The sequence below is a fragment of the Cetorhinus maximus genome, chromosome 5, assembly GCF_964194155.1.
Source record: "Cetorhinus maximus chromosome 5, sCetMax3.hap1.1, whole genome shotgun sequence".
Lineage (NCBI taxonomy): Eukaryota > Metazoa > Chordata > Chondrichthyes > Lamniformes > Cetorhinidae > Cetorhinus > Cetorhinus maximus.
This window is the reverse complement of record NC_135883.1, coordinates 4,468,901-4,488,239: the sequence shown is the minus strand read 5'-3', so window position 1 is coordinate 4,488,239 and position 19,339 is coordinate 4,468,901. Positions and strand designations below refer to the sequence as shown.

The following is a 19,339-nucleotide window of genomic DNA, read 5'->3' as shown; positions in this document are numbered from 1 at the left end:
AGCTTTGAATGAAGAAAAATAATGAAAATTTCACGGAAAATTTTAACGCAATTTAGAAATTAGCCCTCAAAAAGGGACATTTGCACGTTAGAAAGCTGGTCCTTGTATCCTCTTTTTTACCCTGTGACTCATTACCATGTGTCAAGTCCTCGATGCTTATGGAGAAACACGTTTGGTTACCGTAGAGACACTGACATAACTTGGGTCTTTGGTAATTTTACAGTATGTACCTTCCGTAGTTTTATAATAGGTAACATTTGGAATGAACATAATGTTCTTGCTGTCAAATCCTATTCAAATTATTGCTTATTGTAAAATTTTGCACGGTTCAACATTTGATGCTAGATTTACCACAATGAAGCACACAGATGTTTCAGCAGCTGGAACCTGACAGGTGGCATCATTTTGGGGATTTAAAGCAATAACTTGAATAATCGTACCTTTTTTTTGGTCAAAGCCTTGTTATTTAATTTTATGTTGTTAGTTTCTTACCATGTTCAAGATTAGAGCACTGAAATATTGCCTTTGTGTTCTTCCCTGGCTCTCAGTATCTCCTGATGTCCACTGTTTTCAGTGATTCCCCCCACGCCCCAACCTCAAGCTGCGCAGATGTGCAGCAACCCGGTTCTCATTCAGGGCAAGAACGAGTTGACCCCTTTTAAGTTACAGCGCATACGTAGCTGCAGTAAGAATTTTAAAGGGCCCGCGCACTTAAGTGAATACGTGTGCACCATAAAAATAGACAGAACGTCGACCTTGTCGTTTTGAATTTTGATGTAGAAATACACTTTCCACAAGTAGCTGAGGATAAGACATGTAGAACCTTGTGCCATATTCTCTTTAAAAGCAAGTCAAATCCAAATGATTTACTAACCCCAAATGTAAGGGAAAGAATATATATCTAACATTCATTTTGAAAAGAAAGATGTTGAACAACTATGTCTAATTCGCAATCGAAAGGAGAAACGGATGCACAACGATCATCCACCTCTCTCCTACGCGTGACTATAGCTGACCATTAAATCATGACATTTGCCATGTTAACTAGTCAGGTGGTGTCAGTCATAATGCAAAATATCATTTTGTTAGCCAATATAGCTCCTAATTGTGCCACCGTTTTGTGCTTAAAATTGGTTGTTTTATAGAGATCTACCAAACTAAAGGGATAGTTTGCACAGCCAAGGAGTCCGAGATGAAACTATTAATGAGCTTATGATATGAACATGATCGGGAAACATCTGCTGAGGTTGCATGAGTTTCTGAAGGGCATTGAAGAGCTGATTCACCAGCTCCCCCTGGGCCATCACCACACCTGGGATTTTCTGCCAGAAGTGATGGGGATGTTGAATATGTCCACCTAATGAACGATGGCTCTATTCAAATAACACCATAAAGACAGTGCAATATGTATGCAATGTATTTCCTGTCTTTAATGGCATTGCAATGTTACATGCCAGGAGAACCAATAAATTGCAGTGTACAATGTTGTTTTAGAGAAAGACCTAAATCGCTCCCACTTCAAAAGGTTTGTTGCATTATAATTAACTGTTAGGCCAATCACTTCATCTACTGAGGAAATTTATATTTTCAGTAATTCATGGTTTCTTCAGCTTCTTTACCAGCAGACACCAGCACTGAGTCACCCACGCTGGTGTTCACAACCCACAATCATAATGTTCCTTCCTCATTCAAGGTAGGTGGGAATCTTAACAGGAGACTTCAAAAATTATTCAAGTGAGATTGATCCCAGAAAACCTACCTCGGGTCAGCGACAGAGACAAATCTGAAAGTGCAAGGGCAGCCTCGCTGACTTAATGCTGGATTTCTACTAAACTGGAAAATCCTGACCAATATGGGATTCCAATTATATAAACGTAAAGCACAATGAAACCAGCGAGCAGTGAAAACAACAATACAAGCTTGTATTTATCATTTTTCATAACAGGTTGTCAAATCTTATGATACTTGACAGTCTCGAGCACTGATCCCAACTCACTGGGACAAGTTTTGCCAGGTGGGTGACTGACCACCAGAGCCTGGAGTATGGTTTACTGTTTTGGTCCCCAAAAGATGCATTAAAAAGCAAAGAGAAATAAATGACCTGGATAATCCCAAACCTTAGATAACAAAATTATGAAGCAAGGCGTAAACAACTAAAGTTTTTTGTTTTCTCTCTGGCAAAGAGCCTGAAGTGAGACATGATGGACAGGACTTTTGTTTCAGGGGCTGGGACACGGACAGTAGGATCATTTCTGGGTCCCAATCCCACACACTGTGGGCTTAACATGTCCAAAGTGATTTTTGTTGGATCAGGTGTTTAATGTTGAGAGGGCACAACCACCACCCAATTAAGGATGATGGGCAGGCTCCTGAAATTGGGGGGGGGTCAATAGATGGCCCTCCAGCAGTGAGAAACCTGCAACCTGCCGATACAGGTAAGGGACAGAGAGGAGGTATCAAGATGGAGGCACCTTCTCAGCACTTTTAAAATATTTGAGAATAATAACAGCCACAGCTGCCAGACCATCTTTGTAAAGGGGAAACCCCTCCAGAAGGTGGCCTTCAGCTGGAGCTATGTCCCTTTTCCTGTATTGGCAGTGGGGTTGGGGGAGCTGTTCTTTAAATGTCTCAGGAACACTGGCCAGGAAACACTAGCCCAGGAGGCCGCCTCCTCTCACTGGCCTCTTTTCGGTCACCGCAGGAGAGCCACATGCTGACTGGAAAGTTCCAGTCGGTGCAGGAGGAGAGCCTTCATGGGCCCCTAAAGGGCCTCAACTGCTGCTTGTGGGTGGGTAGTCATTTCATCCCCCAACCCGGCCTCCGGGAAAATGTCCTGGAGGCAGGAATGTGCCAGGCGGCGGGAAATTCCAGGCCAATCCACCTGCATTCCCACCTCCGGTGAACTTCCAAAATCCTGACCAATATGCATCTTTAAAACAATGAAAGGTATAAACAAGATTGAAGTGAGCAACATATTTAGCTGAGACAAGTGATAAAAGACTAGAGAACACAGGAATTAAATTCATAAGTATCAAGCAAGATATGGATGAGAAAAATATCTCTATAGCATAATGGGTGTGTGGAAGAAATACTTGAAGAAGAGCTGATTTGGGGTTACCTGTGAGAAGAACATAGGAGTAAGTCATTCAGACTCTGTCACCTATCCACAAGAAATAAGAGCAGGAGTAGACCAAATGGCCCATCGAGACTGCTCCACCATCCAGTACGTTCATGGTTGATCTTGGGCTTCAACTCCATTTTCCTGCCCACTCCCCATATCCCACAATTCCCTGAGAGACTAAAAATTTGGCTAACCCAGCCTTAAATGTATTCAGCGATGGAGCATCTACAACTCTCTGGGGTAGTGAATTCCAAAGATTCACAACGATTTGAATGAAGTAATTTCTCCTCCCCTCAATGCTAAATGATTGACCTCCTGGGACTGTGCCCCCATGTTTTAGACTCCCTGACCAGTGGAAATGATCTCTCAGCACCCACCCTATCAAGCCCCCTTTATAATTTTGTAGGTTTCAATGAGATCGCCTCCTATTCTTCTAAACTTCGGAGAATATAAGCCCAATTAACTTAGCCTCCCATCATAGGACAACCCCCTCATCGCAGGGACCAAATTAGTGAACCTTCGCTGTACCGCCTGCGCTGCAAGTTTATCCTTTCATAAATGTGGAGACCAAAACGGCACACAGTATTCCAGATCTGGTCTCACCAAAGCCCTATGCAATTGTAGCAAGACTTCTGTATTCTTGTACTCTAATCACCTTGCAATAAAGGCTAACATGCCATTTGGCTTCCTAATTGCTTGCTGTACCTGCATGCTTTCTGCATTTCTTGTACAGTACACCCAAGTCTCTTTGAACATCAACACTTGCAAATTTCACAACTTTGAAAAAATATTCTGCTTTTCTACTCTTATGACCAAAATGAACAATTTCACATTTCCCTACATTATACTCTATCTGCCATCTTGTTGCCCACTCACGTAATGTGTCTATGGGGAGAGTTGTCACATCAGCATGCGGGGGCGGGTCCGACATGCCGACACGTAAAATGACGCGCGGTGACGTCGGGCGTGACGTCATTCAGATCCTTCGCTCGGCAGCTCTGTGCCACTGACGGCTGCGCGCCCGCTGAACTGTCAAAGGCCTGTTAAGGCCAATATAAAAACCAATTAACGTACTTATCAATGCTGCCCGTCCAAACTTAAGGTTGACGGGCAGGTGAAGAGCCCAGGCTGCCTTTGCCATTTTCAGGAAACCTCATCCACAGGCAAGATGAGATTTCCTGAAGATTTTATTAAACAAATAAATAATTTTTTCACATTTCATAAACACGTCCCAACTCATGTGACACTGTCACATTGAGGGGACATGTGTAAATAATTTTTATGTTTCTTTATTGAAAAATCTCAATATGTACTTAATCTCCCTGAGGCAGCTCCGTGCCTCAGGGAGATTTCTGCGCTCTTTCGTGTGCTTGCGCGAAAGAGCACGGGCTCTGACTCTCCCTCTTCCCCCCCGCCCGCACAGGTAGCGCGCGCGCTACCGGCCATGTGTCATGCAAAATGGTGGAGCAGAACCAATCGCGCACGGCGATTGGTTCCACGTCTGCCCGACGGAGAAACTCCTCCTCTATATCTCTTTGCATCTTGTGCCCTCCCCACAGGTGACCTTTCCACCAAGCTTGGTATCATCAGCAAACATAGATACGTTACTCTCTGTCTCTTCGTCTAAGTCATTAAGATAGACTGTAAATAGCTGAGGTCCCAGCACTGACCCTTGTGACAGTCCACTATTCACTGTCCGCCCACTTGAAAAAACCCCATTTATGCCCACTCTCTGCTTTCTATCTGTCATTCCATTTGATTCTAGCTGATCTGTACCTCAATTCCATTTAACCACCTTTGTTCCAGAATCCTTTATACCCATACTTAACAAAAACACTTAAAACTGTGATTGATTTTTGTTAAAAATTTCATTGGCCTAGATTTCACCACCTTTCCATGAAGAGGGTTCCAGATTTTGTGTGAGAAATTGCTTGTTGGTCTCACCAATAGAAACACAGAAATTTTACAACTCAGAAGGAGCCCATTCAACACATCATACCTGTGCCAACTCTTTTCAACTCTTTGTCCGTAGCCCTGTAGGTTATTACGTCTCAAGTACATATCTACGTATTTTTTAAATGCGGTGAAGGTTTCTGCCTCTGCCACCCTTTTAGGCAGTGAGTTCCAGACCCCCACCACCCTCTGGGTGAAAAGACAACTCCCCTGTAACCCTTCTGCCAATTACTTTAAACCTATGGCCTCCAGTTATTTATCTGCTAAGGAGAATAGGGCCTTCCTTTAGGCCCCTCATAATTAATATCTCAGTCCAATCTTCCCTCAGCTTTCTCTGTTCCAAAGAAAACAACTCCAGCTTATCCAATTTTTCCTCATGGCTAAAATCTCCAGTCCTGGCTACATCCTCATAAACCTCCTCTGTACCTTCTTTAGTGCATTTACATCCTTCCTATAATGCAGTGACCAGAACTGTATGGAGTAGTCTTACTGTGGCCTATCCAGTTCTATCTATGCAGTTATAGCATACCTCCCTGCTCTCTTTTCTAAGCCTTGGCTAATAAAGGAGAGCATCCCTATGCTCTCTCAACCATCTTACCTCCCTGTCCTACTACCTTCAGGGATCTGTGGATGTGTATCATCTACGAAAAAACTCCCTAATCAAGTCCCTGTACTTGAGTCTAAATCATTAATATGTATCATGAAAAGTAAGGGACCCAGCACTGAACCCTATGGAAGCTCCTGGAAACATCCTTCCAGTCACAAAAACGCCTGATAACCATAACCCAGGGAGACGGTGATGTAGTGAGAATGCCACTGGACTAGTAATCCAGAAGCCCTGATTAATTCTCTGGGGATATGGGTTCAAATTCCACTACAACAGCTGGTGAAATTTAAATACAATTAATAAAACCTGAAATTGAAAGCTAGTCTCAGCAATGGTGACCATGAAACTATCACTGATTGTTGTAAAAGCCCATCTGGTTCACTAATGTCCTTTAGGGGAGGAAATCTGCCTACATGTGATACCAGATCCACCCTCTGAAATGGCCTAGCAAACCACTCCGTTCAAGTCCAATTAGGGTTGGGCAACAAATGCTGGCCTTGCCAGCAAGGCCCACAGCTCATGAAAGAATAAAAAAAACCCTTTGCTTCTTGTCTTGGAACTAATTTTGGATCCACCTTGCCACTTTCTCTTGGATGCCGTGGGATCATACTTTTCTGACCAGTCTGCCATGTGGGACCTTGTCAAAAGCCTGCAAAAAATCCAAGTAGACAACCTCAAGTCAGCTATCCTCATCAATCCTCCTCGTTACCTCCTCAAAAATTCAATTAAGTTAGTGAGACATAACCTTCCTTTAAGAAACCCATGCTGGTTGTCCTTGATTAATCCATGTCTTTCTAAGTGACGACCTGAAAAGCCTAGCTGTAATTTTACCATTTTAAAATGCAATTTAATCATATCTATTGAGAAGGGAAGGTGAGGGTTAAAGAGGCATTAATGAGCACTTTTTTTTTTGAAGGAGTGCAAGTCAGGGTATTGAATTAAATTTTCCTAAAGCAGGAGATCACACTAAGGGGGCATTTGGGGGGATGGGGTATAGGGTGGTCCATGAGAGAATAGTTCTTGCATAGATTTTGGCTGGAGTGCTGTTGATAGACTAAGTGATGTGTCCTCACTCTGGGATTTAAATTTGGAGAATAGGCTTTTCATATCCCCACCCTCGGTAAAATACCCCACATCAGCAATCCATCAGCAAAACATGGGCACTGGTCCTGTGATGTATTCTCACAGCATGTGAGGCACCTCGTGACAGGCAAAGACTCAGAAAATCACTGACTTACATGTTAATTTTATCCCTTTATTCATCTGTCTACTCTGATGCTTCTGTGATTGAAGAGGGTGGAATATATTGATTGCATCTTCAAATAGCTCATGTTTTAAAATCTAATTTTGATCGTCACATATAGGGTCAAATTGTAATCCCGAGTCTCTTTGAGTCATTTATTGCCATTGATGTAGTGCAGCTAAGGTTGCCTCCAGCGCACAGCCATGCTTCTGAAGGAAGAATAATGTTCTGTTAATCTGTTCGAAGTTATATTTGTCAGACCATCCATTGTGTGGTTGAGAGTGAGGTCATTCACAGGTTTTGTGCAGGTTACTGTTGGGCATGTAAATTTAATCCTCCCACTTGTTAAAAAAGATCAGCATCTGACTTGACATTTTCAATTTCAATAATGTGTTTTCTGTAATATTTTGAAGATTATGTTGTTCTGCATTTTAAGCTATCAATCTGTTCAGAGTTCCTTCAATGAATGTACACCAGCATAATTAGAAAGAAAACAGATGCAGTGCAATGGCAACAGCAGATTATATATATAAAAAAAACATACTGCACGAATGATTCACATTTAAAATAGCCCCATCAAGCAGAAAATCATAAAGAGCACAGAAGGGAACCCGAGCCCTTTGCGGGATAAGCCAGTCATGAAAGAAAATTGGAGTATATTAGGCTCAACATGAGTTGTGGGTTGGAGGTCACAATGAGTCAGCACACTGTCTAATCACCTCTGGAACTCATTTAGCCCAGGTCAATTTATACATTCCGAGCTTGATGTTCTGGGGATCTGTGTGAGAGAGTTTCGTTTACACGGAAGCAGCTCACATCAATACCCCTCCTGGTTCATCTTTGGTACTCACCTCCCTCATGCGACCAGAAATCCAGCAACTGCCGGCCAGCAGGTTGGTGGCAGGTGTTGTCCTGGCTCCATCATCACAACCTTAGGTGGGTTTAGCATTCTAGTGGTTGGGCGGGAACCAATAAAACACCACTTAAAGCCTGATCAAATGTAAAACAGAAAAGCGACCACAGGTATTTCCTACATTACTACACTTCAAAAGCGCTTCATTGACTGTAAAGCGCTTTGAGACATCTGGCGGTCATGAAAAAGGCTTATGTAAATGCACATCTTTTTTTTCTTCTACAGATTTTAGCCAAATTTTCAAGTTCTTTTTTTCATTTCCTAAACATTAGTCACCATTGGAAAACTATATAAAATTGTTAAATTTTATAACCATGTGCTTACTTTTTATAATACTTGGCAAACATTTTCTTTTTACTTTTTATGTCATGTTCCCTCACAGAGAACTGGATCAGAATAGCCAAACAATTACATAAAACAACACATGTACAGAAGACTATCACACCACAGGGCCGGCTTGATAAGGACAGGTCAATTAATTACAAAACTTCATCCTTTGTGTTTTTGTGTGTAGTTTGATCAGCCATAACCAACAGAGAGTGAGAGGGGCATCCAATTAAATCAATGCCAGGGACACTCTGGGAAAATAAGCCACTGCATAAATAAGAGATTTCTTTTTGTATTTGAGTGTTTATACGCATTCCTCACTTCTATATACCCTTGTGAAAGAGTTACTGGATTTATACTGCATTCCTTGGAAGCTCAAACCAATGTAAGAAAGCCCCATCAAAGTGGGGTCTTATACACCTCTGGACTTTGGTGTGCTTAACAGTGTCCTGGGTTATGCTCCCACTTTTATATTGAGGTGCACCAAAGTCTTGGTTACAAAAGTGGCAGTACAGGTGCAAAACCCCAGTAGTAGTACCCAGACTCAAAAGAAGAGCTGCAATGGCTATTGTAGTGTGAAATTGTCTTTCTTTATTTGAATCTTTTTACATATCTTTGTATACTTCCTCAATATGACTTTTTGATTGTTTATAAACAATCAGTATTTTTAAGAAAACCTTTCACAGGAGGATTTCCGTGTGCTTTGCTTTCAATTTTCTTCTCACCTTTTGTGAAGATGATGACACAAGCTGCTGTGTGATTCTATGAATACAGGCAGTGTTTCCTTCCATATCTTGCCCAAGTGGCTATTCTTTAATTATGTGCACAGACAGTAAATGTTGGCAGGCGGTTTAGCTGTGTGGAGCATCCACAGCTGAGCCTGGCCGTGCCTTCATCCAGTATCCACTTCAAAGGGAACTCACTGGGCAGTGATTAGAGGTAAGAACCTGTCTGATTTGTCATTGACCTCCCTAGCAATGCACACATGGGTGTCCCAAACTACTGCAGGTGAGAATTCGCTGATTCAGAATTGGATCTGTGACCTTCCTGGTTTCTGTGGTTCATACAGCAAATCAAAAGCTCATTTACTCCACAAAATCATCCGGGTACATACAGTGATTGCACTCGCTAATCCTAAAGTAAAATAACTGGCTTGTGTTACTACTTTGCAAACAGTCCTACTTTTGAGAGTTTCATGTTCTGTTCAAACTGATGAGCTTATGATAATACTGCTAATTTTTTTCCATTATTGTTATTCATGTTCATATGAGTATAAATTTGTTCTTAACAGGTATAACCCCAACAGAGGAGTTCACAGCAGTCATTCAGGCAGTTTCTCCTCTTCTGTCGCAGTCCCAGCCTATTGTTAAACTGATATTAGCAGTTTCGAGATCAAAATACTGCAAGCAGGTACGCAATGAGGAGGCAATAATATTAACTCTTTACAGGATCGTGCTGGCACTGCTGTAGAAAAAAAAATATATAACTTTTAATTTGTTTTGAAACTTATATCATCCACGGATCCAGTTTTTTAACCTTGTATTCTGGTATTTGATATTGTTTATCAGAATCTCATTTTAGAAAGTAAATATTTATGCTTGGAAAATATGATTTCTCCAGACCACAAAGTTCCAGGTTCCTTGTTCCTTTCTGAACTTGACAGGTCTTAGCTGGGCCAGGAAGAGGAATGTCAGAAAGAGGCCTAGAGAGGGAAAATTAACCAGAGCTCCCATTACTGATTGATATCCAGTGACACCTGCCAGAAGGAGCATCTGTAAAAAGATCATGTATAACCCACTCCTCTTTCAATGAGAAATAGGTCTATTTCTCTCCATAATTTGCAAGCACGTGCTCAAAAAATTCTCAAAAGTTTCATTTCAAAGCCACGTGTTTCCACAATTTCACTGGCAGGTGATTTAATTATGGAGAAAAGTAGGCATTCTTCTGACTTTTACCAAAAGAATTTCACCCTCAGGTAAGGGCAGGATTGGGTTCAGCTATGATGCCTTTCCACTGTTAAGTAGCCTGCAGGCACACACTTATCCAGGATCTGCATGTTAAGAATAGTCACTTGACAGTGTACTGGGTGGAGCTGGTGACATGGAACCATATCCCGGTATAAATGAGAATATTCAGGAAGAAGTGGGAGAAAATTACAACAACAACTCGTATTTACATGACATTTTTAACGTAGGAAAACATCTAAAAAGCTTCACGGAAGCATAATCAAACAAAAATTGACACTGAGCCAAAGATGGAGATTATGGGCTGAATTTCCTGTGGAATGGCAATCAACATATGCCCCTACTTTTTTACACTAAAAGGGAGCTCCACATTTCTGGCCCAGACTTCCAAACCAGGCCTCTTCAGAAATGCCTGTTCTCAAAGTCTTTCCTCGTAGTGTAGGATCACTGGGGGAAGCCAAGCCCCTCCCCCTGCCTTTTTACAGCACTAGCTGTAAGCTAGTGTCAACTTGGTAAGTCTTCATTTGCTTACACACTGAAAAGCTTTGGGGCATTTAAATAGCTTTTCAGTGTGTTCGTGAATGAGTGTCAGTGAGCTAAGTGGGCAGGGTTATAGGGTGGTAGGTGGCAGGTTGGGTAGAGTAGTGAGGTCTGGTCAGGTCTGGTTTGGGGGCGACAGCAGGTCGGGGTGGGCGAGTCGGAGGGTCACTGGGGGGAGTCGTGGGGTGGTGGTGGTGAGTGGGATGTTGTGGGGGGTTGGTGCGGTCAGTTGTATAATTACCCAGGAGTTAGACATGGTTTTTCCCTGACTAATATTTCCTGGGTAACTATTCAGGTAAGTCAGAACTGTCCAAAGTCTCTGACTCTAAATTAGAGCTGGAGAATTTCTCGGAGGGTCCCGGGGTACAGGGAAATTTGCCCATCAGAAGTTGAAACTTCCTGGGCAATTCCCGTGGAGTTCTTGGATCGGGACGTCCAAGGTGTCCCGTAGCACATTTTCCAGGGGACGCCCGGTCTCCGACCTTCCAAAGACTTGAAGACCTGGGCCAATAGGAAGGGTGACTAAAAGATTCCTCAGATGTAGGTTTTGGCAAGATTTTTAAAGGAGGGTAAAAAGGCAAAAAGATTTAAGTGGAAGGACAAAAATGTGGATTCTTTCAATATGCAAATTGCTAAAATGTCCTTTTATGATCCGTTGGCCGCATGAATAGCAACCCTCGTGAACCTTTAAAATTCACCATTGCCTCACTGGTATTGGTCTGAAGTCAGCACCAAACAAACAGTGTGCACCATTCATTGTGTTTACAGCTGCCCATTGACTTTTTTGTGTGCTTTTTATCAACAACTTACAGCCATTGAGAATCTCAAGCAGCATAGCAACCTCTCCAGGGGATCTGGTAGCTGTGAAAGCAGGCCGTGAGTACATAGGAAGACTGCGTATGGGTTGGTGATAGCCTGGGGTGGAGGATAGGTATGAAGCTTGTTGAGGTGTGGGAGGGTGTGGTTGCCAATCCCAGGGCTCCTTCGTGGGGGAATTCTTTGGATCTCAGAGATGGGGTCTGAAAATTGTAAGAAGTGAACCTGTTTGTATTGTTGAAATGATTGAACAGGAAAATGGGTATGTTTGATGCGGTGAGAGGAAGCACTCCTGCTCCTCTTGGCCTACAAGCAGTGCTGGAAAGATGCATACCTTTTCCATGACCCTATCCTCACTTTCCTTTAGCTACTGGGTTCCTCGAGGCCTGGGGAACCTGACTAACTGGGGTTAAACCTGGATAACAGGTTAAAAATGAGACATGCAACCGCATTATAATGTTTAAATGTCCAGCCCGCATCCTGGGACAGGTGGTTGCCTGTTCCTGTCCCACCTCCGTTAAAACCAGAAGTAGGCAGATTGGGGTCAGATATGGGATCTTTAAAACTTTGACATCCGGCGCAATGCAAACCCACCCATTTTTGGGGGTTAAAATTAGTCACTGAGCACCTAAACTAGAAAGTGCAAGTTAGAATATTTAATTCAATGTGCAGAAAACAAAATGCAGAAAAGGGACGAAAGATGGAATTGAGAGAAAGATTTTTTTAAAAAGACAGAAAAAGTTTTTTAAAGTTCTTATTTTAACTTTTAATATTGTTAAATCTCTACCAGTAATTAAAATCTGAAGGAAAAGACCTCCACACTTACACAAGTTATTTTTCTGTGCCCAGCGAGGTTGTTTGGCAGCAGTTAAGAGTTATTATTCCATTAAAAATTCACTCACATCTGAATGGACACGTTCTAACTTTTTCTGGTATGTTTAGTGGGTAACTGGTAAGTAGAGCAACTTCATACCCTTCATGTATTTTACTGACTCTGTGAGTTATTGGTGTAATGAAGCTTGTGCAGGAGCAGAGCAAATTGGACAGAAACATCTTGATTTTCATGTTTAATTGCGCCTTTGTGAATGCTGGAAGTTACCCTCCCGATCAACTTCTTAATAACGGTGAGTGCTGATAAACTCATCAGTATTCCTTCCACAAAACCTGGGCCATTATATTGTTCCAAAAAGCACAAGTGGAAAGATGTCTGGCTAAAGTGTCAGCTTTGCTTAGTGGGAATATTCTTGCTTCTGAGTCAGCATTTGTGCACATTCCAAAGGGAGGCCGTTTTTTAGCAATTGTAGGCAGGAACCTTGGATGATTTTTAGGTTTACTTCCTAATCCAGAGACTTAGACCAATGACAATATTTCCATCAACCCCTTAGCTGTAATCAGCAAACTTAGCATAGACTAGGAATCAAATTAAGCACCTCTCTAGTTTATGTGCTTCTATACCACACCATCTAAGGGACGGACCAACCATGCCATCATTTATGTATATAATTTAAAAACTATATGGATGTTTAGTGCTGCATCTTTAAGTAATGCTTTCTGCTCTTTTAAGTTTACTACACCATTTCCTGACCAAGGATACAAGCAAGTGGCCTGCTCAAAGAGTTTGGGTATTACCTGTCTGCACTGTCCTACAGGAGATGTCTAAAAACACCTTTGGGTGATGCTTGTGATTTTTTTCTTCCCCATTTTTGAAGAAGAATCTGGCTTCCAGCTGTGCCTTTTCCTCCATTTCCTATGACATGAAGAATTTACATTATATCGCTGTATGATAAAGCACTCCATGGGAGAGATGGTGGCGTAGCGTTCCAGGCTAACGCTCTGGGGTTACGGGTTCAAATCCCGCCATGGCAGCTGGTGGAATTTAAATTCAATTAATAAAAAAACATCTGGAATTGAAAGCTAGCCTCAGTGATGGTGATCATGAAACTATCATCGATTATTGTAAAAACCCATCTGGTTCACTAATGACCTTTAGGGAAGGAAATCTGACATCCTTACCCCATCTGGCCCACATGTGACTCCAGATCCATGGCAATGTACATGGTTGACTCCTAACTGCCCTTTGAAATGGCCTAGCAAACCACTGAATTCAAGGGCAATTAGGGATTGGCAACAAATGCTGGCTTTGCCAGCGACACCACAACCCATGAAAGAATAAATAAAAAAATATATATTTGTGTATCAATAAAGGACAGTGTATCTGGAAAAAAAGTACAGTAGACTCTGTGAAGGATTATTTAGTTCCAGTATTTCTCGAGTAACCAGACATCATTTACCAGGATAGAAATGAGCGAAAACGGCGTTTAGATGAAGATAAATTAATATATGTAGATGTGAGTCTCTACACATTTATCTTTATAAATGTTATAAATGGGTGTAGCTAACACAAGTGGTAGGAAGGCCATACTTGCAGGATTACAGAAATTACAGTATCTATCTGACTCTTGAATTTCATAAATTATAAATATATGGCTAACTGGAAATGAGAACCAGAGCTACCTGTCCCGTCCTTTAAGATATATTGACATTTTTCAATGATTCAAGGATTTGAAGGAGAAGAATAGTAGTGCCTGTGTAACCAGAAGGGAAATTACAAGTACTCCTAATATAAAAATCAACTAACAACATAACAAAAACATTTTTACCTAAATTTTATTATTGACTCTTAACCCCTTGGCAGCACAGCATTTCAAATTATTTCTTTGCACCAAAGAACCTGATAAGCTCATATCATTTATGGCTGTATCAGAGATTGGCTCTGTAAGGAATCCTGCATGTCAGAATCAAGGACCAGCTTACATGCTGATTTATAGGAATCCCTATGCAACTGCTCCCTTATGTATCTATAACATCAAAGTTATATTACCAGTGGGCTCTGTTGCAAGAAAAGACTTAATAGAAGTCTCCATGGGGTTGAAAATGATCAGGAGAGAAATGGATAACCTTTACCTCAGAGTTGATTATTTTTCCAATATTAAAACAGTTCGGGGATGATTTTATGTTTGGAGTATTCTACTATAATTGCGCCCCCCCCACCCCACTCTCTCTCTCTCTCTCTCTCACTCATTCACTCACTCACACACACACACACACACGCACACACCACACCGAATGCCTAAACCGATGGGAAAGTCGGTGGGATTGGTTCTGTCAACTATTTTACACTGAAGTCAATAGACACTAAAACTGTGATGCTGTGTAAAGCAGGCAGCCGATCTAATCCCATCTGCTTCCCAGGAGATGAGTTAGGTTAAAATTATCCTTACTGCATCCTTCCCCTTCAACTGCTATTTTTCCATCCAAACATTGAATATATTTTCAGAGAGAAAAATAAATTGAAAATATGTGGAGGGAATACAATACTTGAGAAGCAACTTCATCTCAATAAAGCACAAGACGCAGAAAAGGGAAGGTTTGCAGGGCTCATGGAGAAGGAAAAGGGAGTGGTACTAGTTGGATAGCTCTTTCAGAGAGCTGGCAGAGGCACAAGACGCCAGTTATATCAATCAACACAGAATCAAAAACGCTAGAAAAATGCACGAAATGAAGTATCAAAAATGAAAACTTTCTGTAGGCGGTATCCACACAGACGCTAAAGAATATAATTCATCACCCACAATTTCCTCTCTGTTCTCTCAATTGGTCGCTGCAACTTTGGTGCATTCAAAGTTTCTGCTAATCTTCTGCTGAAGGTATGACAGCCAATTAGGAGAACTCTGAAGAATTTCCCATCACTCATGCCTTTTACATTTCTGTGCCTTTTAAGGCTTCCATCGACTATGATTTTTTTCTGCAACATGGATAAAGGAATGTTAGAGATGAAGTTACAAGCTTATGTCTTCCTGTACTTTCTGTGTAATTACTTATTTATGTACATTCAGAGCTGTTTTGAATTGTCTGCTTTTTTTAAAAAAGCCGTTAGTTAGCTTTTGCAGCTTTTCTAGATTGGCATGTACGATGCTGATTCATGTGGAAGTAAAATTCATGAAGGAAGTTTTTGTTTCCAGTACCTCACTCAAGTGTCGACGCTTCATGAGTTAGCCTAAACTAGGCAATGAACATTGGCGAGGTATTAACCTCAGGGAAATTTCAACCTAACCCAGCCACATCCAACGTCCACACAAATGTGTTTTTCACTGAGAATTACTGGATTTCAGTCAGAAATGGGAAGCCTGGCTGATTGTGTTTTATTCTCCTCCCTGGCCCAGGGACAATGGGACCAGTAACAACATCTTGACTGGAGTCATGACTGAGATCAAGTAGCTTAACACAGATGGGGATGAACTGGAACTTTCCTGGTCTGTATGGTTCAGTTCAGTCCCAGTTAATTTACCAACTGAACAATCTAAGAACGGAAAATTCTGAGTAATCTAAGCATCCTATTTTGTTCTAAGATTTTTTCTTAATGAAAATGAATGTTAATATTAAGCATTTCATCATTTTTCTTTAACCTGTTATGGTCCTTATAATTTTGAAAATACTGTTTGTTTATATTAGCATGTAAGATGAATTAACCTGACGATATGTTTGTGGAAGAAAGCATTAATAGTTGAAAAATATTTTTTAAGGTACAAGAAATCCTTCTGTTTGTCTCTGTGATCTCTTTGGGTCATGCACCCACAAAAGAAAGATGTTTCCAGTCTGATAAGAATATTAATGCATATCATGTACTGATTATTTTTTTAGATTATAGTGTTATGGAATTGTGATAGATCATTACCACCCAAGAGCAAATGGCCCTCCACCCCAGTGCCTATAACTGTCATTGAAGGAGAAAGTAAGGTGAGTTTTTAACATCCTCACAATGTTTAGTGAGAATATCTTCAATTGGAAACAATGCATCTTGATTGCTCTTCTTAAATGGCTGAGCAATGTAATGTCACTGTTATACCCACAGAAAGCTACCAGGAAATGTTTATTATTGTATGGCCAAGTTCACCACCAAGGTAGGCAGTCTCCTAGTAGCTATGCTAATAACTGAAACCGGTTTTGCAGCAAGTCTGATTTCTTCCAGCACAGATCAGCTTTAGGTTAATAGAGCTGCTGTGGAAGACTTGACGGTCTACACGAAAGAAGGGCTGAACCTTAATGGTAAACTGTCAGAATCAATTTGAGTAGAATTCACGCTAAGCAAAGACCTGAACAACAACCAGGTAAATGTGAGCGGGCTGACACAGAGCTATTTGCACAAATAAATGGAAGTGCTGTATATGTTCAGTTTCAATTGTTTGGGAATGGACAAAGCCCTTAAGAAAACAAATCTATTTGGATAATACAAGATTCCTTTTAAATGTAGCATCTGAATCAATTCACTACACAAAATTTAGCAGCAAACTGAGGAAGGACTATATTATAGTTGTGGTGGAACATTTAAGACACAGTAAGTGTGCTATTACAATTGGACACATTTTTGTGGGTAGTGGTTTATAATAGTAATCCTTTCACCTCTGATCTTTGGAAGCAGATTTTCCTTTCTTGTGTTTGGGTGTAAATAATCAGCTATGTGTACAGCAGACTGCAAAGGGGGCAGGAGGTTTTCACATTCAAAATGCAATCCGCACAAGCTTCTATATATATAAAAACAAAAAACTACTGCGGATGCTGCAAATCCAAAACAAAAACAGAATTACCTGGAAAAACTCAGCAGGTCTGGGAGCATCGGCGGAGAAGAAAAGAGTTGACATTTCGAGTCCTCACGACCCTTCAACAGAACTGAGCAATATTAGGAGAGGAGTGAAATATAAGCTGGTTTAAGGTGGGGTGGGGTGTGTGGGGAGAGAAGTTGGTGGGGGGGGGCGGTGGTTGTAGGGACAAGCAAGCAGTGATAGGAGCAGATAATCAAAAGATGTTACAGACAAAGGAACAAAGAGGTGTTAAAGGTGGTGATATTATCGCACAAGTTTCTGTCCATTTTGCATGTAAATGGGCTGAGGGCAAGGAATTTCGCCAGGATCAAGGATGCATCTGCGCGACAAGCAAACGTACCACTCCACCCGGATCTGAAACAAAACCAAAATTGGAAAATCCCAGCAATAAAATCTTTTTGTCATTCAGGTGTCCATTTGTTATTTTTCTGCATTTCTTGTGATCCTGTGAGTTGTTTGAGAAGTTCAGCCCCTTTCATCTGTCATAATGCCCAACCAGAGGTGGGGGTAGGTGTGTGGTGCTGCACCATTAACATCTGTTTCTCCACTTGCACCCAAGCAACACTATGAAATGGATGCCTGTGTATCCCCAACATACAACACTGCTAATGAGTTTTAAATCAAGGAGTCACCAAGTATGGAAACTAGCGTGTTGACAAAAAGCATATCGAAGAAATATTTTAAAATATTGGATGGAAGACGTATACTCTGAATCTTGTTATGATCCTGTTGGGCACTATTAATATTTAAAGAAGAAATCCAGACACCCAGCAGTTTACCGACAGAACTACGCCACAGGAATTCACATTTTTAAACAAAAGCAAACTTTATTGTATATCAAAAAGAATTAAACAACATAAGCACCACTAACTTAACACTGCAGCTTATAAGAGTGTAGGTTATAAAACTCAGTTCTGCTTTTTACTCCCGCTCCAAGAGTTTCCTTATCTTGTGAAATCTTGAAGGTTCATTCACTTTCCCTGGGGCCAACCCAAAAGGTATGCTACAGCCTGTAAAGTGAATGGTTAACACCAGAAGCTCATCATGCTGATGTAATGATGATGTAACATCACATGATTGAGTAACAGAGATATGGAGAGGACAAAAGTTCCAAACGTGTGCAGAGGTCCCAATATGTATATGGTAGCTGTGAAAAATAGTATAATGGCTGCAGTCTCATGCAACTTACTTTGGGAGAATAGACAAGCCTCAAAGAATCCCATCTAGACCCTGAGTACAACAAAACATGGTGGCAGCGGACAGCACGTAAAAGACCTAGAAAACTTTAAGAAGTAGCTACAGACATGGCAGGTCAAGAAATCCTTAAAAGCAGGATAAAAGGAGCAAATTCAAAACTCGCCTAAGTTGGAGCATCGTGAGTGCAGCAGATGCAAGCTGAGACACCGATCTGGCGTCTGGACAGCAGTGAGCACAGACACATAGCAACAAGTAGCACCAGTGAAGCAGCAACAATTCCAGGGCTCACTGGAAGCATGGAATCCACATGCCCCTCCCAGAACCATTTCAAAGTGCTGAAGGCTACAGGCCCAAACTGGGACAACTAAAGAAAGAGGTTCACAATATATAGAACTGTTTCTGGCTTATGCAAAAGAAGATTAAAAGGATCAGGTCAGTACATTACTTTATGCTGTTGGATCTATTGCTGATGATGTGACAGCAAGGAAGGGAGTGGATGAGACTGCAACTTCTTACGAAGAAGAACTGCAAACATTTGATTCATATTTCAGCATTTGAAGAAATTTAATTATAGATAGGGTAAAATTTAATGAGAGAAAGTAAAGACCAGCTGAAGGTATGGATTCATTCATCAATGATCTATACAGGCTGGCAGGGAACTGTAATTATGGAATCTTCAGAGAGGAATTGATTTGTGATCAAATAGTAGTTGGGGTCCGAGACAAAGCCTTATCATATTTCTTACAGACAAGAGGATTTAACATTATCAAAGGCAGTACAAGTCGCAAGGCAAACTGAGCTTAGAAAACAAAATTGGGCGTTCGTTCGCGGAGAGGGTGAGGTCCTGTGAAGAAGATCTAGTGAGACCATTCAGTATGTAGGCCATAAGAAAGGAAGTGCGCCAAAGTCTGAGCCCATCAAAACGGAGAAAAACTCACTAGCTGCCATCTTGAAATGTCATCAATATAGCAGGAGCAAGCTGAGCAAGCGAGAAGGTT

At 41.3% G+C, this 19,339-nt stretch overlaps 1 protein-coding gene across 1 annotated transcript in view; it reads left to right on the top strand.

Moving 5' to 3' along the window:
- The window catches only part of LOC144680472 (exostosin-1-like), a 709,158-nt gene that overhangs the window by 547,661 nt on the left and 142,158 nt on the right, over window positions 1–19,339 (top strand). The window contains exons 7-8 of the mRNA XM_078541470.1: window positions 9,456–9,574; window positions 16,186–16,281. Coding sequence (XP_078397596.1) covers window positions 9,456–9,574; window positions 16,186–16,281 — 215 coding nt within the window. The remainder of the gene's footprint in view (window positions 1–9,455; window positions 9,575–16,185; window positions 16,282–19,339) is intronic.